The following is a 23,918-nucleotide window of genomic DNA, read 5'->3' on the forward strand; positions in this document are numbered from 1 at the left end:
TCTGCTCCCCACTCTGTCTCTGGTGAAGCCTCTCACCGCCCCTGAGCCTCTGGCCTGTACCCCAGTTCTGTATACACAAATAAATAAATCTTTATAAAAAATTTTTTAAAAAAGTAGTATCTTGGCCTGTTGATGTAATGGTAAAAGCTGTAATTATTGTGGTAATTGTCAGCAAAAAATGTCTTAAATTCGGTATACTATAGTAATTCCACTATTGATATTTTGAAAACTACCTGGAAGCATTAGCCAAGCTCAGAACCTCTGTCTAGTATGGAAATGATGCCTGTTCTGTTACATGGACATCAGATATTTGAAATGACTGCCCCTTCAAGTGGCAACGGGTAACCAGAATCCCTAGAGAAGCAACCATTTCTGTTTTATAACCTATTCATCCTTGACTTCTTTGATGTACCATTGTTCCTATCTTTGTTTCACCTCAGATACATAATCACTAATTGTTATTATTCATAATAATTATAAATATTATGATTACTGCTGTCAATGAAAAAGAAAAACATGTAAGTAAGCAGTATGGTATGAAGGAAAACCTAATCCCCTCTTTCCTGTAAAGGGAAAGATGAACATAAGAGAGAGGTTCCCTAAAGTCAGACCTAGAGATTGGGGAACTGGGACTCAAACTCCTCCAGCATTCCTAGAAAGAACCCTGAAGTGCACCAGGGGCTTTTAGGTGGACGTTGACGTGGTTCTGGCTTTTCTGACAGTCTCTGGAATCTGGTGAGCTGAGATCCCTGGTCCAAGAGCACTGTCCTTCAATCTCATCACCTCCCTTTTCTACCCCAGCATCCGCAGACTTCTCCGGGGGTTCACTGTGAGACATGGGTTCTGCTGGGAACACTGGGCAGGGCAGAGGTGGATGTGGTCAGCTGTGCTTCCTGACCCCCTGTAGCTATTGCCACCTGGAATAGTGTGGAGGAGGGCGCACATCCCTAGCCTTGGTCCCAGCCTCGGTCCCAGCCTCCTAGTGGGATCACGGCCTCCCGGCAGAGGCAGCTCTGGCTCTGAGCAGGAAGGCAACCACCCGCACTGGCCTGTGACACCTTGGGAAAGGTGGTCTGCTTGGGCCTTCTTGTCCTCGGTATTTTTTTTTTTTTTGTATGTATTTTTTTACATCATTCTTCATTTTGTGCCTTTTTCCATCTCAGTTGTAATCCCCACGGGCTTCCCACCACCAATTCACCCATGTGCCATCACCACAGTCCAGTGCACTCTGCCCACCCCAGTTCTGATCCCATTTTCCTTACCACCCCCACAAAATGTGTGCTTTATAGTTTTTCATTTTTACTCTACTACCTTTGTTTGTCCCACTTTCCCTCCTCCTCTTCCTGTCCCCATCCCTTACACTCCTGCTATGAGTGAAATCATCTGGTATGTCCTTGTTTTTCAACTCAGAGAGTCATCCCCAAATGACCCTAGTTTAATTTCTGTGCTCCCCAACTCCCAGTTGTCTTTGCTTTCTTCTGATAAAGGTCTTTTTCTTTCTTTTTTCTTGATTCCTAGGGAACCCGAGGTGTAAAATGATGACCAGAGAGTACCAACCACCATGAAGTTTTTTAAGTGGACAAGTTTAGGATTTACAAGTTTGCAGAACATCTACTTATGCCCACCAACACTGATGATAGTGATTAAAGAGCGTTTGAACCTGTGATTTGGATGCAGTAGGTAAACATTATATACACCACATTTAATTTTCCATTTCTGAACTTCCTAAGCCTTTTTTAAAAAAGGTGTGACTTCAGACTTTAAGTGAGTTTTTCACTTGTGGGAAGTAGAGGTGCTTAGCTTGCCTTGGAACAGCGAGTATTAAAGGCTTGTGATGCTGTGGAATGTGCTGTGGGCCATTAGGAGAATTGTCACCACTGCTCTCTGCCACTGGTTAGCAGGATGATTCTGGACAAAACGCAACCAAGTCTCAAATTTCCCCCAAAGTACAATAGATTATCTCCAACAACACTTCCAGCTTGGAAATTCATTTGTAGAGGGAAATTAAGTGAAAAATCCAGCAAGGCCAAAGCTGATGGCCCATCTCCATCAGAAAGATTCCTTCGTTATGAAGAGACTGTTAAGTGGCAGGGGAATAAGGAAACCATCCTTACAGGGTGATGGTAAATAAATCATAAGCAACAGTCAGATGGGAAGAATGCATTGTAAGCAGGTCAGTGGGATCTTACTTTTTGCTGGGGGAACAGGTTGGTTACAAAGTCTTATGGGAGAAATATAATTATTCTTGGACATAAATATATTTCTCAATTTTAAACTGTGCAGCTATAAAATTCCTTCCATTCTTACTCAGATGTTTCATAATCTGACATTGCAATATAGTAAAATCTCTTCATTATAAGCGATACGCCCTTTCTGAATTTGTTGCACTTTCTCCAAATGGGCAGAAATGTTGATATTCTATTCAGTTGACAAATACATTCTTTTTAAAGATTTATTTATGTTTACAGAACTGGGTTACAGACCAGAGGTGTGGTGGGTAAGAAGATTCACCAGAGACAAAGTGAGGAGCAGGACAGATCTACTGAAATACACTGCTGAGGGGAGCAGCGGTGGGTCAGGAGAGGTCTGCTGTGCCATGTGGGTCAGTTCCCTGGCGGGTGATTGAACTGGTGCTGCAGTGACTTTCGAGAGAGCTTCACAATACAGTGCTTTAACCCATTGTACCAACAGGGAGAGTCCTGAATAAATACATTTTTAAATGTGGACTGCAGCAAGCTCTTTTAAAGGGACAAGGGCAACAATGAGAGCAAAAGACAATCTTTATTCTTGAAGTGCTGAGATCATTCAAGAAGCCTATAAGAAAAGCCATTTTTTCTACTACTACTTGCCCAGAACATAAGCAGGGCCTATCGGGGTCAGGGAAGTGTCTGGGTCCCTGACGGGCCTTGCGTCTCTAAAGTCCCTTCATTTTGATTCTTACTGCCACCCTGATGGATGGCCTGTATGAATGTCTTATTCCCTCATCCCACATTTAAAACTGTCCCAGATGTCAAAAATAAGATTCCCTTTTCTCCAGTCTTCTTAAAATACCTTAAGTGGAATGGCATATTCAGAAGCTATCACTGAAATGTACAAAGAAAATATAGTTGGAAGACAAAAATGGTAACACAAATGATGATAAAACAAATATAAATACTAGAGATGGGGAGAAAAACAAAACTAGGACTGTCAGGAATATGAATATATGTATGAATATATATATGAATTTCAGGATTTTTAAAATATAAATTTTAATCCCTCACACACACACACACACACACACCTGTGCCCCAGTAGATCACCATTACTCCCTATTGTGTCGGTCACTTAAGAATGACCAGATCACTTTTTAGTGAGCAGATAGCAGTGTAGCTGCATAGTTAGGACTCTGGACTTCAGACAGGTTGAGTACTGGTGCTGCTGCACTGACTTTATAGCATTAAAAATGTTGTTTAATCTTTCTCAGCTGTTTTTCTCCTATAAAATGGGTATTGTAATCATGCACCTAATCATTAGATTGACATGGGTGTTACGTGAGATTTGTAAGCAATGCGGTAGCCTTGTCTTCCTGAATTCCTGACTGGAACTTAGAACAGGTAGATACAGCCATCACACTAAATACCACCTTTACAAAATTTTGGTTTTATACTTTTTAGGATTTTTTTATTGTATTTAAATGTTAATAAAACCATAGTTGGAGTTTACTAGGTTTCGTTTCCATATATAGTATTGGTTCATGAAACTTGTTTCAGTTCCATACATATATGTATATATAATGGTAATAATGTAAAATATATTTCTGTGAGTTACTGGCAATTTAGAAAAATAAAACTCATGACAATTTCACACACACATCTGTCCTTTGACCCTGCTGCTGCCTTGCTTCCTCCTTTTAGGCAGAACTCATTCAAGTTGTTATTCACTACCTGTGTGTGGGTGAGATTTACCCTTTCTGTTGTAATTCCAGGAAGTGACACTTGATGCTGATCATGGTTTTATATCATCATCCTATTTAAGCATGGATACATGACATAATTTTTGGCTAACTGGAGAGATGTGTAGGGTGGTCTACTGGGCTAATTCTACGAGGGTAATTCCCTTGTGCTCAAGAAAGAGACGCGAGAGAAGATAGTGGTCTAATTAATTCTCCTTAAAACCCCTCCTTAAAAACACTGACCAGCTAAGGTAGCAAAACTGAAAGCCATTGGCAGGTGATGGTATCTCTGACACAGAACTAGCATGGTCTTGAGTTATGTAAAAGGAAGCAGAGAAAAGCAACAAGCATCTGAAAGACCTGAGAACTGCAAAATAATCTCAAGCATTCATGCAAATTTTAGTGGGCTACATCGAGAACAGCTGAAAAGGGGGAAACAGTCAGACTTCAATAAAGGCTGTGAGCCCTGTGAAGTAGAATCGAAATTAAGACAGAGAAAGGAGAACCCAATTCTATCTTCGCCTTCTCAATGACTGCTTTATTTGGCTTCCTCTACCGAGAATGAAATCTTTTTGGCTTGAGCACCATTCTTTGGCTGGGAATTTAGGTTGTACTTACTGAAGCCATCATTCTCAATTAAGTAACACTGATGACCCCTAGCTATGTGATTATTGGCAGGAAACAAGTCTTTCTTCAAACAGTATCAAGAAAGCACTTAGTGTTAAGTTGGTGGTTATCTGTATATTATTTTCACTTTCTCCCTTCAAGGAATAAGAACTCAGTAGGATCTACCCACTTCCATACAACCCTTATGTTCATTTCCTCACAAATCTTACACAAGTCAGTACATTCCTTTCCATGTGTCCCATACCAGTTTACTGTAGAGAAATGTCACAAAGGTACAGCCACTGAACACTGGGACTATGGATACTCTGCTGAGTGCACAAGTCCACAGTCTACTCTGAGAGTCAGGTTCTAGGATCACTCACAGCAACAATGTCTTAGATCAGGTTTCCTAAAGCAGAGGCTGAGCCAGACTCAGAACCATGTGATTTGTCGATGGCATGCCTTTCATGGGCAGGAAAGAAACAGGACACCATAGGGCAAGAGCAGAGCATGGACGTCGCCTCAGATAGCTTAGCTGTGGCCTGATACAGAGGGAGGGTTATGGAGCTCACGTGGTATCAGTTTTCCCTTAAGACAAGTGAATCAGCCTTTTGTACCCCTGTATTAATCAGCTGAGATGACTGGAGAGCAGGTGGGAAAGCAGGTAACTCCTGAGTGAGGCAAGACTGCATCATTTGAGGGTGTCTCCAGTGTCTGGAGAAGGGGGATGCTGTGAGCACTTAGCCCAAACTCAGAACAGCTAAGGGATGGGCATGCCAACTTGGCAAAGGGCATCTGACAGGGACCAGCGTACCACACAGCCAAGGAGTATGTACTGAACATTTATTATAAACAGGCAGTTGGCAGAAGCAGGACTTTAGCAGCACCCAGAGTACCCTCCCTATTTCTAGCACACAAAGTTCATCCTTCCTCAGCAACTCCTTCCCACCAGGCAGGGCTGACCAGACCATGACCTCCTGCTTCTAATTACCATTCACTTTTAATTCAGCTGCAAACTCCAACTGAAACTTATTCTACATGCTATTATCTATAGGAGAGACCTAGGTCCAGTGCAACTGGGAATTGGCACACAAACTGCTTGGACCAAGATTCAACTCAGTCCAATTCCTACTATGGACAGAACTGTCCTCATTCTCGTGGATAACAGTTTAAAACCAGTCTACAGTTTGGCCCACCTTCTATACTCCCCTTTCTCCTTCATTTACAAATGCATTCTTTCTACCACCTAGTCCTGATGGTAAGAGAATTGAAACAAAAGCAATGTGGAACTTGTGTCAAGAAGCTGTAGACTGAATAAGGCAGCAGGTTCACAGACCGTTCAGTCTCTGAACCCCAACTCTGACAAAATATATAAATACCTTAAGTCAATTTGTTTTCACAGAGTTTAATACTCAAGATGGAACAGTAATAGGAGCATTATAATAGTAGGATAATTATTTTTAGAAAAGGTTCATTGCTGAGGTACCAAAACAGACATCATGCTGAAGAGTTCTCTCTCCCACTGTGGTTGTCCCTGAATAGATAATCTATCAAACAAGGTGGAAACTACAAATAAAGCTTATTTAAATCTACTGCATTCACAAGGCATCCCCCAGGGTCAATGTACTGGGCTTCAAATGAAGAATGAGTGCCACCCGAAGAATCTCTCCTGTCTGGATCCTCACATACAAAGATGACAAACACAAGGATTTCTCGATCTATTTGTCGTGGATTCTCCAGTGTTCCTAAAGCTAATTTCTAACTGAAGGATTTTAACATGTCTGTGAGTTTGATGGTAAGCTGGATAAAAATGCTTGAAGTTGTTACTACATTCATTACAGGAGCAGGATTTCTCTTCAGGAAGGCTTCTCTATAATTAACAGCTGTTCTACAACAGAAACATCTACACAGTTAAGGTATTCATGGGCTCTGTCCTCTCGTGACTTCGTAAATGTTTAAAGAGGCTGCAACTCCAACTGAAACTCATTCCACACTCTTTACACTGAAAGGGTTTCTCACCAGTATGGATTCTCTGATGTTGATTAAGATGTGACTTCAGAGTAAAGCCTCTGCCACATTCGTTACACTGATGTGACTTCACATTGGAGTAGGGTTTTTGGTATTGTTTTATGTGGGAACAGTGGCTAACATTCTCTCCACATATATCACATTTACAGGTTTTCTCTGCAGTATGAGTCCGGTAGTGCTGAATAAGGTCTGAGCTGTAACTAAAGCCTTTGCCACATATATCACACTTATAAGGCTGCTCTTGTAACTCTATCTTCTTATCTTCAATCACTGTTAGGTTCCAACTATATGCTTCCTCACAAATGCCATTTTTTTCATTTTTCTGGCCCATGTGGAGTACCTGATGTTCAATTAGGCTAACATATTGGAAAAAGATTTCTCCACATTCATGACACTGATGAGATTTCTCTCTAGAGTGGAGTCTCAGGTGCCCAGCCAGGTGTGAACGCCTCCCAAAGCCTTTCCCACACTCATTACATTTAAAGGGTCTCTCCCCACTATGCACACTCTGATGCTGAACAAGATGGGACCTCACTCTAAACGCTTTCCCGCATAAATGACAGGTATAGGGCTTCTCACCAGTGTGGACTCGCTGATGTTGAGTTAGGTGCACGCGCTGGTTGTAGCTCTTCCCACATTCATCACACCTAAACGGTTTTTCTCCAGTGTGGATTCGCTGATGTTGAATAAGATGTGCACTCTGAATAAAGCTTTTTCCACACTCATTACACTTATGTGGCCTCTCTCCTGTGGAGGACTTTTTGTGGACATAGGCGACGTCATTGAAATTTAGCCTCTTGGATGGTTGTCCCAGTATCTCTTTCATGGGAATGCCCTGTTTTCTATCTAACTTGTCTTGGTGTTCATGGCCTTCTCCAAATTCTTGAGAAACATTTCTTTGGATTCTCCCTGATAGTTCCAAATCTGTTTCTGAAAATTCGGAAATTTTCTTCTTCATATTCAATTTTGTATTCTTACTTCTTTTGTCACTGCCTGAAGAAATAAAGAGGAAATGCAAATGCCATTAGTTATTTTACAGAAGGAAAAACTGTCAGAAAAGGGTTAATCCGATGAAACTAAGAGGTAAAAGGAGTAACAAAAGGGATGCCTGTACTTGGTGCTAAGAGTGAAGAGAACCTCTGGTTCTTTTGGTATTTGTCTTGTATAAAGAACAAGCCAAAAATGAGTCTTGCTCAAAAGGGTGGTAAGAATGAGTGAACTTAGGCAACCACAGGGCTTAAGAGACACTTAATTAGACAAAAAGGAGAGAAAGCAGGAGCGGAGGCAGCAAGTATAGAGGGGACCTTAACACAACATGAATTAGGCAGACAGAACAAAATACACAACTGGATGGAAGAGTGGGAGACACAGGATTATGAAGTATGAAGCTAGAAGAATACCTGATTAGGAGGTAGAAAAAAGAGAAATGAGCCGATAAGAATACTGTGGGTAGACAATGTATTCATCTCGGCTCTTTTCAGTCTTAGTCAACACTCTATTTTCAGTTTTCCTCCTTTGGGTATTCTTACCTTCTGCTTCTACTCCCACCAGACCACCAACTCCCACCAGACCACCAACTCCACAAGGTCATGAACTGTATATTCTTTTTATGGCTGTAACCCAAGTACCTAGCATAAGAGACTCTCAACAAATATAGCTGGATATATTCTTCCTCTGATCAAAAAATAGGGGGTGGGGACCTCCATGGTGACTCAAGGGGTTAAGTCTCAGCACTATGAAGCTATTGGCAGTCACTGCAGCACAAATTTGATCCCAGGCCAGGGAGCTGACCCACATGGCACAAGCGACCTCCCTTGCCCTGTCCACTGCTCCCCTCAGCAGTGTATTTCAGTACATCTGCCTGTTTTGCTCCCCACTCTGTCTCCAGAGAATCCTCTAGCCCCTGCCACACATCTCTGGCCTTTACTTCAGCTCTTGTATAAACAAATATCATAAATAAATAAAATAAATCTTTTTCAAAAAATAGGGGGAAGGTAAGTGAGTAGAAACAGAAGACTAGTTAGCCAAGTAACTGCAGGGAAACCATAAAGATACTATTTAAGGACACTGCTTTCCAAGCCCAGAGTGCTGCTGGATGAATATCCCCCAATGAGAAGTCACTAAGTAGAATGAGCTACAACTTGCAAAGGAGGTTAACTCAGCTCATTCCAGAACTTTAAAGACATAATGAACTTCATAAATTCTATTCCATTGATGGAAGAGGTGCAATGTCTGTTGACGCAAATAACAAGCTGGGCTTGAGGACATCAAAAACATAATTAAAAAAGAAATATGCTGGCTAGTTTTAAAGTTATCTGAAGAATATTAATAAGAGCCTTTAAGTTCATAGCAGTTAATGGTCATCTCATCTTTACACAATTGAGCAGATTTTATAAAAGTAAACAGGAAACTTACTCAATCTTATAATCAAATTAATGAAAATATATAGAACAGAATTCCCTTCTGATTACTGAATTTGTTAAAAAAGAACTTTTGATAACTCTGGAAGAAACTGCAGAATAATCTCTTATATCTGGTGGGACTGTTTTAAAAAGAGCGGTACAAGTGTTTTTGGTCTTTCCTTTGGGCTTCTAAAGAAATAATCCTAAATATAGAAAAAGGTACTAAGCACAGTTTCAGGACAAAAGAGAAAAAATAATTAGTTCAACTGGGTAACAGTTGAGTAAATGATGTCTCCACACAGCAAGTAGTCAAAAATAACAAAACGGAGGGCCACGGGCACTGGGCAATGTGTATGTGTAGTATTTAATAGCACCCTCTGAGATAAAATGTAGTAGGCTTAAGAAAATACACTAAATCATAACAGCTCAATTAGGATCGTGAGACTACAGGTGATTTTTTTAAATCTCCCACTTTTTTCTGCAAATCTTCCTGTACTATTATTTTATTGTAAATGAGGTTAACTAAATGATCAAAAGGGAGAAGCAGGAAGGAAGAACATAAGAGAACCAAGCTCCTCATGTTCTACAACAGAAAGTCAACGGATGATGACAAACAATAGCAGAGTTACTTAAAAAACAGAATTACCTTAGAAACAGATGAGAAGGCTGAAAGTGGGTGCCTGTGGGGAAGGGAAGTGGGGGGGAATGGTGGACAGGGCAGAGGGTGTTGCTGTTCGTATGAGAACTACTGGATAAATGACAGACTGTAACCTTTGCCCTTCCCACTGCTTCCAGTACCACAACCTATCCTTCCCATCATTCTCAGCCACACAACTTTTGCCCCTGCTTCTTCTCAGAGTACAAACTCAACACATACATCTTTGGGATTTCTCTCTGAAGTGGCGTTTCAGGTGCTCAATCAGATGGGAGTGCCGACCGAAGTTTTTGCCACACTCGGTGCATCCATATGGTCTCTCTCCACTGTGCACACTGTGATGCTGGACGAGGTGGGAGCTCACGCGGAAAGCTTTTCCACACACCTGACATTTATAGGGCTTCTCACCAGTGTGGACTCGCTGATGCTGGGTAAGGTGTACACGCTGATTATAGCTCTTCCCACATTCACCACACTTGAATGGTTTTTCTCCAGTGTGGATTCGCCGATGTTGAATGAAGTTTGAGGCTTGAAGGAAAAATTTACCACAATCATTACATTTGTGACCTCTCTCACCACTTGGGTTTTGCTTACGGTCATTGTCTGTGATGGCACCAAGATCTCTTTTCTGGGAAGGATTCTGCCTTGATTTCCCCACAGTGGGGGTTACCTGCCACCTTTCGACTAGGCCATGCAGGCCACTAACTTCTCCAAACTCTTGACTGTGGGAAACATTTCCATCAGTGCTTCCCGCTGTCATCCAGTGTGGCTCAGCTTCATCAGAAATCTGCCTCACTATGAGTTCCACATTGTCATTCCCGGACTCATAATCTGGAAAAATAGAAGGACATGAAAAATTCAGGTATTCCCTGCAGGATATAGGATAATAAAATGAAACCAGCATATACTAGGAACATATGACTGACTACAATACAGGGATAGATAAAGAACATTTACACAGAAAACTGATGCAACTTAGGGAAGGAAGAGTTGCCAAGAAGGTTCAAAGGCATGTGGCTGGGACAGCAGTCATTCTATTTGATGAAGATGATTATCTTCCAAGTATGGTACTTACTTACAGTTCCTGTTTGTGAAAGCAAGATCAATATTAAATATTCTTAATCAGGCCCTCCCTGGTGGCGCAGCGGGTTAAAGCACTGCACTAAGAAGCTGAAACCACTTCCGCATGAGTTCGATTCCTATCTGCCCCGGAGGTGACCACATGGCGCGGCAGACCTCTCCTGACCCGCCCGCTGCTCCCCTCAGCAGTGTACTTCGTCGATCTGCCTGTTCTGCTCCCCACTCTGTCTCTGGTGAAGCCTCTCACTGCCCCTGAGCTTCTGGCCTGTACCCCAGTTCTGTATGAATAAATAAATAAATCTTTAAAAAAAAATATTCTTAATCAAATTTGACAATGGGTTATGAAGTGAACCGAGTCTTTACTTTCCTCTTCCTAATTATTCACAGCCTGGAGAAAAAAGGTATTAACCCCTAAAGAACTTCTGTTTGGTAAGGGGCACAGGCATTCTTTCTCTCCACAGAGAAGAGCCTACTATCTACTAGGTGAATGTTAGGGTCACAATAGTCATTGAGGAATACAGATAAAGAGCCACAGGAGAGCTGTGTCATCTGCATAAGTGAATCAGCAACATATATTTCACTCAAGACATGGACGGACATTCGATATGATTTGCAGACAGAAATCTTCAGTAGTTAACAAAATAGAGACTATTATTTTTTTAAATGTGAGAGAAATCATGGCCTACTAAGAACTTCTTAAGAGTGTTTTTGCCCAAAGAAAAACTGCTTTCAAATATTATATAATTCAGTAGTACTAAGAGGTAACATTTGTGGAGCACTTAGCCTGCTTAATGCTGTATCTGGCTTCTGAGTAAGGTACTAGGGGCAAGGAAGTCTAAAACACCCAATCAGGCAGATTTAGTACTTTACCAATTCATGCTCTTCAACCTCCCTGGTGTTATGCATTCTAGGTTGACTAGTTTCCCCGCTCATTTTTCTAAACAGCATCATCATAACATCTCTACCATAATTTCCAACATGTATCATTATAGAGTAGTAGATGTGGTATTCTACCATTTTTGCACAAATTTGTATATGCATAGATTCTGTCTAGAGACAATCAAGAAATGTAATAGATATTGCCTCTGTGATGGAAAACTCGGGGTGGTAAATCACTTTCACTTTATGCCCATATATATATACCATTCTATTTATTACCATGTGTGTGCATCCCTTTTTTTAAAAACCAAAGTTCTCCACTGCACTCAAACCTTTATTCACCACCTCTTTATCACCTGCGCACTATCAACAGATAGCTTTATTGCCTGTTTCAGGGATATCACAGCTATCTGGTCAACTCCTTAAGCATGCTGTAACCACAACTATAAATCTGGGGTAGGCTTATTCTTTCATCCTCCCCTTGTCTCATCATGAAAGAGGGATCTCTCTCTCCCTAGTCAAGGTCAATCCTTTCCATAGAGTATAGAAAACAGGGCTGTCCTGTTTTCCAGGGCCTTCCTTGTACCAGTTACCCACTCTTCCTTGTCCTAACATTGCAAACTCACATTCCACTAGTTCTTTAACAGTGACATTTACATATGCTTAGGTCTTTTCCCATTGAATAAGAGAACATACAAAAATCATCATCAGCCCAGGTACTCTTTATTTTTAAAAAAAATATTTATTTATTTATGCATGTAAGAACTGGGGTACAAGCCAGAGAGGCAGGGGTCTGGAAGTAAGAGGATTCACCAGAGACAGAGTGGAGAGTAGAACAGGCAGACTGACTGAAATACACCGCTGAGGGGAGCGGTGGGCGGGTCAGGAGAGGTCTGCCGCGCCATGTGGGTTACATCCCTGGCTGGCGATAGAACTCATGCTGCAGTTGCTGTGACAGCCTCACAGTGCTGTGCTTTGACCTGTTGCGCCACCAGGGAAAAGCCCCCAGGTACTCTTTCAATGAGCAGTTCTTTTTGCCTTCTTCTTCAACAGAGAATGTTCTTGAATGATTATCTAAAAGAGCCTTCCTGAACCCCTAATCTTTGCAATCTTAAAGAACCTGACTTTTGGGCCCTCCCTGGTGGCACAACAGGTTAGGATGCAGCACTGTAAGCTGGCTGCAGATGCTTCAGTGTGAGTTCAATCCCTGGCTCTGGAGGTGACCCACATGGAGCAGCAGACTTTTCCTGTCTCACATACTGCTCCCCTCAGCAGTGTACTCACTTATCTGCCTACTCTGCTCCCCAGTCTGTCTCCCCAATCTGTCTTCTCACCACCCCTGCACTTCTGGCCTGTATTCCAGTTTTGTGTGCATAAATAAATAAATCTTTAAAAAATAACCTGTCTTGGCCCTCCCTGGTGGCGCAGCGGGTTAAAGCACAGCACTGAGAATCTGAAACCACTTCCGCATGAGTTCGATTCCCGCCTGCAGCCTGCCCCGGAGGAAACCACATGGCGAGCCAGACCTCTCCTGACCCGCCCGCTGCTTCCCTCAGCAGTGTACTTCGTAGATCTGCCTGTTCTGCTCCCCGCTCTATCTCTGGTGAAGCCTTTCACCGCCCCTGAGCCTCTGGCCTGTACCCCAGTTCTGTATGAATAAATAAATAAAATAAAAAAAAAAAATTAAAAAAAAAAAAAAAAAAAATAACCTGTCTTTTGTTTCTCAATATCCCCGTCACTCTTCTGAAGACTCAAAGATTCATCTGTTCATTTTTTTATCTTGTTCATAAGACTGATGAATACCTTTTAAATCTTGACTTTCTCTGATGCTATCAGGAACCCACAGGCATGAGGATCATCTAATGTGACCTTCCCAAAGAAGCAGAAACCACTGATATGGTTAATGTGGAAGTGTACACTGCAGTTGCAAAAATGTTGCAATGAAGAGATGGATAATAAGTAGAAAAATCAGAAAGAACTTTAATTACTTGGAAAAGAACTATGCCAAGTGCTGAAACTGAAAACATTAAACACCTGTAAAACTGAAGAAGAAAATGATACTCACAAGTATTGACATTAGACTAGCAACTGAAATTAATTTAAAAAGAAAATGAAAAAATTATCTTAAATGTAATACTTATACTACTGTAAGTAATTTCTTGAAAAGAAAGAATACTACTAACAGATGAACATTCATGCAAAATATATCAAAGAAAAAGAAATATATAGCAATAGTAATGAAAGAAAACTTCGAAAAGGCAGGAGTCAGTTTCACACATTTTAAATAGAAATCTGTGAATGAATTAAAAATTTTAGCCAACATAAACTGGTATAATGCTTTTCAAAAGAAATATGGCATGCATACTCCATCTAAAATTTAACAGTGTGCCTAATAATAGTGGTTCTTCAAAAAGAATTAATTCAAAGAAGCTAATAGCCGTAAGTTCCAAAATGTTTGACAGAGTGCTCAGATTTTTATGTCCAGCAGCAAAAACAAATATTAGTTTCTAAGAGCAAAGCTTAGTTAACCCTGAGGTTCAAAACTTTATCTGGGGTGTAAAATTCAAGAAGGGATATGACATATAAAATGTAGCTCCCAACAAAGGAAACATCATAAAACAGATACTGGTGACTATAGAATTTTAATGAATAACCAGCCACTTATGTACTAGGAGAAAGGAAAAGAATCAATGCTACTGGGGTACTGCAGTAACTACTATGATGGTCTAGGGCCTCCCTGGTGATTCAGGGGTTGAAGACATGACACTATCAAGCTATTGCCAGCCAGTGCAACACAAGTTTCATCCCCAGTCAGGGACCTGACCCACATGGCACAGCAGACCACTCCTGTCTCGCCCACTGCTTTCCTCATCAGTACATGTGCCTGTCCTGCTCTCCATTCTGTTTCTGGTAAATTCTCTCACCCCCACACACCCCCATACACACCTCTGACCTATACCCCAGTTCTTGTATGCATAAAAATAAACACATCTTAAAAAAAAAAAAAAAAACAAAAGAACCTGTTATTTAGCAAGTCCAAGATGACTTCATAATGGAGAATTATTCAGTTAAGAACTATTTAATATGGCAAGGAATAGAGGACTATAACTACTACAAATATGTTAAAACCTAAACCTGTCACTCCTAAGTGCTTTTAGAGCAATGAGAAGATGGCACCTGCATTGCAAGTACTATTTGAAAGCACATCCTTATCATGATGGAGATAATCAGAGAATGCTGACTTACAAATTCACAGAAAAAATAAAAACATTCATAGCAAAGGAAGCATAATGACTTTCTAGGATGTGCTAGAAATGTTCTTTAAAACAAAATTAAGATGTCCTAATCCATTTGGATGAAATTATTCTTACCCACAGAAGTAATACTCCCATAATTCTCCTTCCTGTCACCCCTACAGAGGGACTTCGGGGATTGATCCAAATGTTCCCATTCCTCCAGGATGAAGGATACAGCCACATCAGCCACATCTTCAATTTTCACCAATTTCTGAAACATGAGATCGCTACTAAATTCTCACTCCCTATGTTCACCTTTGGAATTAGATTAAGATCTGGGAACACTAAAAGAAAGAAACAGGGGCAGGAACTATGCTTCAGGGAGAACAGGTTTGTACTGGGAAAAAGCAGTTAAGCACAAACCCATGATGGGCTTGGTCTCTAACTAAAGAGACAGAACTCTTGACAGATTCAGGGCTAAGGCAAGAGTAGATATGGGTCCTCATGGCGGGCACAGGGACGCCAGCTCACCTGGGACCCAGCTGAGAGGAGAGAGGCAGTCAGCTCCTGGCTGTCCTTCAGGGGAAGGGAAGAAACTTGGAGAGCAGGAAGGACTGGGGGAGGATAAAAAGAGGTGTCAGTGAGAATCTTTGCCCAGTTCCCAATGCCATCATGTTCAGCCATTGCTCAAGAATCCACAATGGTGGTCTGTGCATCAAAGCTAAGTTCTTCTGCTTGACGCTCAAGATCCTCTATATTCAGGCCCCTGCCAATCCAACCCTTTCTCCCCTAATCTAGGTTACTCCCTGCAGCAAACCCATCATGAGTTTGTACTTAATTCCCTCCTCTGGAAGGATGTGCTCTGCTCTGCCAAGATCAAATCTAGTCATCCAAAGAATACCCAAGTCACATCGTCCATTGTCCATGAAGCACTTAAGAGTTCAGAGTTTCTCAAGTTTTAAGGAGCAAACCTCTTTCCACAGGAGGGGGTATTTTGGTACAGGCAGATGCTCACTCAGCAGGTCTGCCATAGGTCCCACAGTCTGCATTCCTAACAAGTTCCCAAGTGCTGCTAGTGCTGCTATTCCTTGGAATGTACTTTGATTAGCTAGACCTTAGTCCACATTCTCTCCCTTCGAGAATTAGTATGGTGGGTTTACAGTCAGTCATTAGTATCAAGTCTAATCTGAGTTTTATAGGAATAAGTAGATGAAACAACGCTTGCTTTCAAACACTTTACTATCTATCGGAGAGGGCAGACATGAAAGCTTTATTCCATTTTAGGTGCAGCTCTTTTCTAACATGAGAGTAATGATAACCCCAACTCCATGGGGTGAAAATGAGCATTCATCCATGGTGTGCCAACTAGGTCTGCTGGGCACAATTTTGGTTTATTTTTCAAACAGTTTTAACTATTTTTAAGGACTACAATTGCAAGCCTTTTGTTCTTTTAGAGGTCTCTTGAAGATCAAAAAGGATATTTATTGTATCTTGTAATATGTACATGGATCGTTGGAATTTTTTACAAACCTAGAATATAATTTTCCTGTAACTTGAAAGATTTTTCTATTTCATCATCCTAGGAAATAATTTCACTTTTACTAATCATCTTTCACTAATTACTACAACAATGCCACAAAAAAAATTTAAAAAACAAGAAAGTGGCAAAATAAAGAAAAAGGGTCATCAAAGAGGGAATAAGATCTGCAGAGAAAGATACTTGATTCTACTAGAAGAATGAGAAGATGATTAGAATGAGACAATGAGCAACACAATGGCAATGATGAAACTGAAAGTTTAAGAGAAATCTTAGATTGAATTTGCAAATGATCATATCCTAGATGAATTTTCTTAAATCTTCAGTATCAGTGAGGAAGACTCAACCTCTAGTTTCAAAAAGGAAATAGGACAGTCTCATTCAGAGTGTCATTCAACAAGAACAATTTATTTTGCAACAAGATTCTGGAACATTCCATTTTGCTCAAAGGACAATATCCATTTTGAGAAATGGACAGTACTGTGTGGCAGTATTCTTTCATCTCTTCTGATGTAATGCACTTACATATACAAAAGTTTTATTATTATTAACATTTCTTGAAGTTATTTTTTATTATCCTTTGATTCTCCTGTAAAGTATTCACAAAATAGCTTAAAAAAAAAAAAATAGCCCACTGGCCCCCAGATGATGAATAGTGAGGACTATTTTTCCTGCTACACTGATTGATATGAACACTAAATGAGTTCATACAGGTAAAGCACTTTGAACAGTTCCAGACACTTGTTTACTGACAAACAAGTTACTTAGCTAGCTAACTAGTTTACCTCGCTAACTAGTTAACTAAGTAGCCAGCTAACTACCTACCCAGTCAAATAACTACCTAGTTATCTGGTTAACTACCCAACTAGCTGGCTGACTAGTTAACTAATTAGCTAACTAGCTGACTAATTAGAATAGAGAAAGAACAAATGTTCTAAGGGTCGCTGTAAAGCTGCTTCAAATAAGATTTCAAGGTGCACACTCAACAGTCAGGAATGAACACAGTACAATGAGAAGCCAGAAACCATTTTCATATAAGCCTGAAGACAAAATCTATGTGACAGAGTTGGAACTGTTGCACAGTCATTATGACACTTTTGAAAAAGACTTCTTTCAACCTTTTAAGAATGCTGGTGTTTACAGTCACCATCTGCAATTAAAGCTTTTGACTAAGACTGTACAGTTCCCAGCCATTCTAAAGCTGACCCCTCAACACTCCAGTCTACGTTCCCAATGCTTCCTGACCTCCAGATCTGACTGCAGAAAGGCTGGCAGTCCAGTCTCTCTCACAGATACTGCTTACCCGCCATGACCAGGGCACCCTCTCTCTAGCCATATCTGTTCCACTGACTTGCTGATTCTCACCATTATCCTCTAGAAGATGAGGTTTCTGTGACTCTTGTTCAGGCTGGATGTCCACGGACAGGAGCGGTTGAGCCAAGGACTCCTGCACAGGCCCAGGCGGTACCATCTTCTGAGGAAGCACTTCAGGACATGCCACAATCTACCAAGCACAACCACACCAATCAGCACATTACAAAGAAGGCCGTGAAAAAGTCAGCAATTTCACACTATTCTTTCACTCATTCCTTTGCGAAATAATGCAAGTGCACCTACAATGAGACAGGCACTGAGGATATACTGGGCTTAATAAACATGATTTACATTTAGTTGAAGACTTCATTAAACACAACACAAATAAATACATAGCTACAATCATGTTGTATGTCAGAAGGGACAAGAAAGTGACACTGTGAGACAGTACAGATAAGACCACCTTTAGACTGGGTGGTCAGAGAAGGCATTTCTGAGAAAGTACTAAAGAAAACACTTAAAAGAGGACAAGCAGCCAGCTGGAGGAAAGCAGGAAGTGTCCCAGGCAGAGTAATAACATAAGCAAAAACCATCAGGCAGGAAGAAGGAATTGTAAAAAAGCCAATATGGCCCACGTTTAGTAAAGGAGAGAAGTGAGAAAGGAGGTTGGAAAGGTCAAAAGAGGACTCAGAAAGTCATGCTTGCTTCCATGTTAAAGTAAGACAGACCAATAACAACAACTGTGCTACTTCGTGTCTGGCTGCCGTACTCCACCTTTCTGTTCTTGGGTCTTGTTCAACCCGAGGCTACAACTACTCTGCCTCAACCAGTCTCTTAAAATCTGCCTCTTCTGGAAGGTTCTAGCTCAGCTGCATCCTGGCAGGTAGTTAAGATCCTGCCTTGATACCTCGATAGAACTGCCATTGCTGGCTTCCTTTCCCTGCTCCCTCTCTCTTATGTTTCAAAGCACTTTAAAACATAACACTCTCAGCTCTGGCAAATGTTACATTAGGAGGCAATTGCAAAACCGCAGTGACCAACATCACTCTGCATGCAGTGTGTGTGCCCTTGTGGACCTGCTCAGAGTAAGAACTAAGATCAAGCCAAGTATGTCAGAGGACACTGGGGCACCCAAGAAGCAAAGGAGCCCTGAGTCTGAGACCAGGACAGTGAAACCAAGGTGTAAAGAATACAATCTGAGAAAAAGACACGCCAGAAACAAGAACCGCTGGGAATAAAGCTAGAGAACAATGTAGGACACAAAAAGCAGGCAGAGAGAGAGGCAAGCAAAGTAGACAGCTGAGGCTCTTAAGGCAAATCCCTGCTGTGGGTCCTAAATCCCTGATTACTACTAAGGAATGGATTTGCTCTCGCCCTTCCAAAGATGGACTGCAAATCACAAGGAACAGTAAATGCGTAATATCTGTAGCAAATCTATTTTAAAGGTTCTTTTTGTTTTGAACTATGTTTTTGAATATTCATTCCTATAAAAAAGCAGGGAAGTTTGTTCATTTGTGTCCCAAGTTAGGTTAAAAATTAACCAACTGGACATCACAATGAACCACCACCTCCTTCCTGTCCTGGCAGAAGTGACAGAAAGGTTCCAAATTCTGTTTGCCCCCACTGCAGACCTGGGCATGGGTCAGCAGCAACTCCCTCCTGCACTGTGGTGTGGACTGAGCTAAACCAGCTGAAGATACTGAGATGGTCCCCTCACACAAAGGTGAGGAATAATGAGACATGTACCTTAATGAAGTAGAGACTGGGAAAATTTTGAACTAGTTTCAAATGCCTGTAGACCTATGATTTCAATTCTTTGCTATAAAAACAAATTAATGTTTAAGAGAGTGTGAAACTAGCAACAAGAGGAAGGTAGAGGGCCAGGTTCCAAACGAGTAAGAAAGAACATAAAGATACTGATCATCCCTAAATTGATAAATGATTTAAATGCAACTGCAACAAAAATACCAGCAGGATTTTTAGGTTGTTGGAAACTAAAAAGCAATTTTAAAGCTCAAAGGAAAAAGAAAATAATGCAGAATTTTTGGTAGAGGAGAGGGTAACACCATCAAATAGCAAAACATTTACAGAACTCAAATAACTAAAATACTGATAAAAAATAGAAAGATGAGAAATGGACCCAAATGCCTGCAGAAATTTGTATCTATAAAGGTGGCATTTTAGTAAGAAAGGGGAGAAATTTAGAAGTTACTTCGGCAACTGCATAGAAATTTGGATAAAAAGTTGCAGTCATATACTAAACCTCCTACCCCAACATGAAATCCAAATGATTGATCATTTAAAAGTTTTTTTTTTTAAGGAGACAAGTTTTTCGTAATGTTATAGTGACAAAAGTCTTTGTAAGTATAGCACAAAACCCAAAAACCATAAAAGATCACATATTTTTAAAAAACCCTGCAAAGCAAAAGTTTCCATAAGCAAAGACAAACAACTAAAAAAACATTAAAGATAAGAACAGATAATACACTTGAGCTTAGCCAAAAGCCAAGAAGCAGTACAACTGAAAAAAATAACACAATTTGGATGACAGACACATTTTTTGTTTTTTATAACAGGTAATGTAAAAAGACAATTCAGAAAAAAGGACGGACACATGACCTTTTAAAATATGTAAAATATGCACTGTGGTCAAACTGACTCATAATAAGAGAAATGCATATTACAATTGCACAGACATGGTATACTGCATCTTTTCAATTGGCAATAATCAAAAGTTTGATAGTATCAAGTTATCAAGCTGCGAGTAAAAAAATCTCTCATACATTGTTGGGAATATAAATTGGTATAATTCTACAGAGTGCTATCTGTCAGTAGTGAAAATGATTCTGGCTGCTAAGCCAACACCTTGACTTCCAAGCATTCATTGTGTAATTAATGATAAGGAGGAGATTCATTGGAGCAAAGTTTGTTGTAGTAAAAATTCAGAAACAACCTAAATGAACAACTTAAATGGGCCCCAATAGGAGTCAAATAAATACTGGTACATTCATACAATGGAGTAATGCAATGTCAAAGAGTGAGGTAGTTCTATTTGCACTGATATTAAAAAAAAAGGATATAAGAAAAAAAGCAAGAGGCAGGAGTGCACAGTGATTTGAAAACATGTTTTTAAGTATGTCATATACATTTAATATACAGAAAACAGTATATCTGTAAGGATATACAAGTATCACGTAACAATGGTTGCCTTTTGTGGGAGAATAAGGCATCTGGGAGTTAGGGAATTAGAAGTAAACTTACTTTTCATTATAACCTTATGTACCTTTTGAATTTTGTATCATGTCATTCAAAAAATAAACATAGTAATTTTAAAAATAAATAAAATCGCAGATTGTCTTCTCCAGGTTAACACACTGGATACTGCTTCTCTTTGCTGGAGTGGCAGGAAATCTCCACAGTGTACCTAATCCCAGGAGAACAAAAGAATAGAATGAAGCACCAGCGTGCTAAAGATTTCACCCCTGCTCAGCAGCTCCTTAACTTTCTTCTGCTCCTTCCTCATTGTTATTAAGTCTCTTATTCCACTCACCTGTTGTCTGCGTTCCTCTAGTTCTCTCTGTATACTTTCTACCACTGCCACGGCCTCTTCTCCACTTTCTGGGTGATGTTCTCTCACCCAGGTCTGAAACTCTTCAGGTAGGATGGTCAGGAACTGCTCCAGGACCAGTAGCTCCAGGATCTGCTCCTTGGTGTGCAACTCGGGTCTCAGCCACTCACAGCAGAGCACCCGGAGCTGGCTGAGTGCCTCCCGGGGGCCAGATGCCTCATGGTACTGGAAGTGCTTGAAACGCTGGTAAAAAGTCTCAAACATGGGTGGACTGTACTCCTGCATCCAGGTGCAGTCTTCTTCTTCCACCTTCACTATTAGAAGGTCTTCTTGCTCTTGTGAGATCTCAGATGGAGGGTCTAAGTCTATAACTTCCCCAGATCCTGTCATTATCATTCCAACTCAGAGGGATGTCTCTCCAGGTGAGCTCTATCCACAGATCAAATCTGTTTTCAGCTCTTTAAGATCTTGTGAAGGTCACTTTCATTAGTGTTCAACCTACTGATATATTGGAAATTATTATTAGCAAAGAACTGACAGAGAGGTCATCTATACTAAAGGCGACCACTCAATAGAGTAATTTATTTGGAAATATGGATCACAAGACAGCTATTACTCCACCCCACAACATAATTACTAATAGAGAATATTTCCAATAGCTCAAAAACGGTAAAGGAGAACTATAAAAATATCTGACATTAGTCCTATTCAAACACAATCTTAGTGCTGAAGACATTAAATGTCGTATAAATAGTAAGACAAAACTTACTAACTAGTCCAGACGCAGCTGCTCCTTCTCACTACCATAAGCCAAACTTAAGTAAGAACAGGGGTCCAAAACATTACCACGGTCAAAATTAGTCCTGTCCTTCAAGCCGCAAGAGCACGACAAATCAATGGGCGATTTCATTGGTCCCGAAAAAAGGAGAATTTTAAGTACGAATTTGGACCTGTATTCCTCGGAATCGCTCCTGACCTGGAGACACGAGGACCGGCCCGATCCAGGTTACGGGTTTCAGGACTCCCATCTGGACCCAAAACCCACCCCTTTTCATCAAGGCCCAGGCGCGGGGAGCTTCTCCTCGGAAGCTCCCGCACTCAAGGCTGGGAAGATGGGTTTTTAACAAACCGCGAGAAAACCGAAGCCCACACTTCGCAACACTTCTTCACCGGAAGTAAGCAAGTCCAAGCTTTCCCAGTCCAACCATAAATCCCAGCCCCACAGCACTTCCGAGTCCTCTCTAGGAATCCCGGAGGTCCTCGCCTCGCAACAGGCGGGAAGTACCCACCCTGGCCCCGCCCTGAAGGCCCACCAACCAATCGGCCGGGAGATGGGGAGCCGACCGGCTCCGAGTCCTACTCGAGTAACTCCGCCGTTCCCCGCCCACCGGAGCCGCGGTCACGGCGGAACGCGCTGAGAAAACGGACCCCAACCCGTCCCGAAGCCGTTGAAACAGCGCTTTCCCTTTCCTTGGGATGCAACGGGGGCAGCGCTTTAGATGTCCAGCGGTTGCTAAGGCGACAGTTGCTAATGTCTGATTGGCCGTGGAACTTACGCGCCCTCAACCCCCAGAGCTCTACGCCCCATTTCGAAGCAGGTCTGCCTGCGAACCCACAACCCCTCCCTTCTAATATTTGACCTTTCCGTGTCCTCACCGGAATTAGCGCCACTCTTCTCATCCTGTCTCCGGACATACCCACCTCTTTTGCCACCGCGTCAGCGCCTGGGGCCGAAATCCCCAACGTCAGACCAGCCGGTCTCTGGAACTAGCGGCTCCCGGAACTACACCTCCCAGGGTGCCCCGCGCGGGCCGCACCCTCTAGCCAATAGGACCGCAGCTCTCTTTGCAGCCTCAGTGTCTAGGACCTATCAGGATGAAGGAGAGCGGGGAAACCTTTCCTCTGGCGTCTCCGGCACCTCTAGCCGGGTAGGCAGTGTGTGTCGGGTTCTGTAGTCCTTCTTGGAGATGGGCGCTGAACATTGGTAACCGTGCGAAGAGATGCAGGTTGATACAGAGCTTCTCCGGCCAAGAAGTTACTATTCATAATAATTTCTTATTTTTAAGTGTGTTTACAAAAGTTAGTATTACCTGTAACACTTCGCGAAACAGAGCCTCGCCGACTCCACTTTGCATCTAAAAAGCACACCGACTCTAATACGCTGGGAAAAGTTCTGTCTATAGAGTACCGGATCCTAATGAGAATGAAGAAATTCAGGAAATCGCCTCTTACCTCCAGAAAAATCTTTAGCAGGAGTAGCTTATATTGACACTATGGTGTATTTTAGTATCTGTAGAGTTTCACTTTTTTTTGTATTTAGGACTGTGCAGAGTTTCACATATTATACTTAAGAGTTACGCTCACATATGGTAGAGTTTTGGGGCCAAAGTCAAAGCATCATAAAATATTTTTAAATAAAAATTTAAAAAATAACCACAATTACAATTTGTCGTTTAGTCCTGTTGCAAGTTATTTTAAAATAGTTTCAAATGCTTTGGAACAATATGTCTGCCAATGGAGCCTCCGTCTTTCTAAGATTTCCCTTAGATTTCTTCATCATCATATCTTGTCACAAAATACTTGTTTCCCAATAGCAGAGAACTACAACACAGATAACAAAAGATTGTGTGCATGCTCAGAATTTCTATGTGAACTCAATATTTAATTTATACTGGTCAG

At 41.3% G+C, this 23,918-nt stretch overlaps 1 protein-coding gene across 5 annotated transcripts; it reads right to left on the reverse strand.

Annotated features, from left to right (window-relative positions):
- Positions 1-3,263: 3,263 nt before the first annotated feature.
- On the reverse strand, positions 3,264-23,004 carry ZKSCAN5 (zinc finger with KRAB and SCAN domains 5). Of its 5 annotated transcripts, none has more exons than XM_012731764.1 (7): positions 22,941-23,004; positions 21,222-21,740; positions 17,723-17,861; positions 15,352-15,434; positions 14,956-15,091; positions 9,848-10,456; positions 3,264-7,561 (listed from the first exon to the last, which is right to left on the reverse strand). In XM_012731764.1, exons 2-7 carry the CDS (start codon positions 21,633-21,635, stop codon positions 6,444-6,446), a joined length of 2,499 nt encoding a protein of 832 aa, XP_012587218.1. In that variant the 5' UTR covers positions 21,636-21,740; positions 22,941-23,004; the 3' UTR covers positions 3,264-6,443. The 5 variants fall into 5 exon arrangements, with proteins under 5 accessions (XP_012587218.1, XP_012587217.1, XP_004691966.1 ...); XM_012731763.1 differs by having other exon boundaries at positions 22,896-22,955; XM_004691909.2 differs by lacking the exon at positions 22,941-23,004 and adding an exon at positions 22,009-22,390.
- Positions 23,005-23,918: the final 914 nt, after the last annotated feature.

The sequence above is a fragment of the Condylura cristata genome, unplaced genomic scaffold (assembly GCF_000260355.1).
Source record: "Condylura cristata isolate star-nosed mole 26May11 unplaced genomic scaffold, ConCri1.0 scaffold00032, whole genome shotgun sequence".
In the NCBI taxonomy this organism is placed as follows: domain Eukaryota; kingdom Metazoa; phylum Chordata; class Mammalia; order Eulipotyphla; family Talpidae; genus Condylura; species Condylura cristata.

Excerpts from the sequence above, each read along its gene's own strand:
- ZKSCAN5 (XM_012731764.1), bottom strand. The coding sequence starts at position 21,635 with ATGATAATGACAGGATCTGGGGAAGTTATAGACTTAGACCCTCCATCT. Across the intron at positions 10,457-14,955 it reads TGGGAGTATTACTTCTGTGG|ATTATGAGTCCGGGAATGAC; the intron begins GTAAGAATAATT and ends CTATTTTTCCAG. Across the intron at positions 7,562-9,847 it reads CAGAGAGAAATCCCAAAGAT|GCAGTGACAAAAGAAGTAAG; the intron begins GTATGTGTTGAG and ends TTATTTCTTCAG.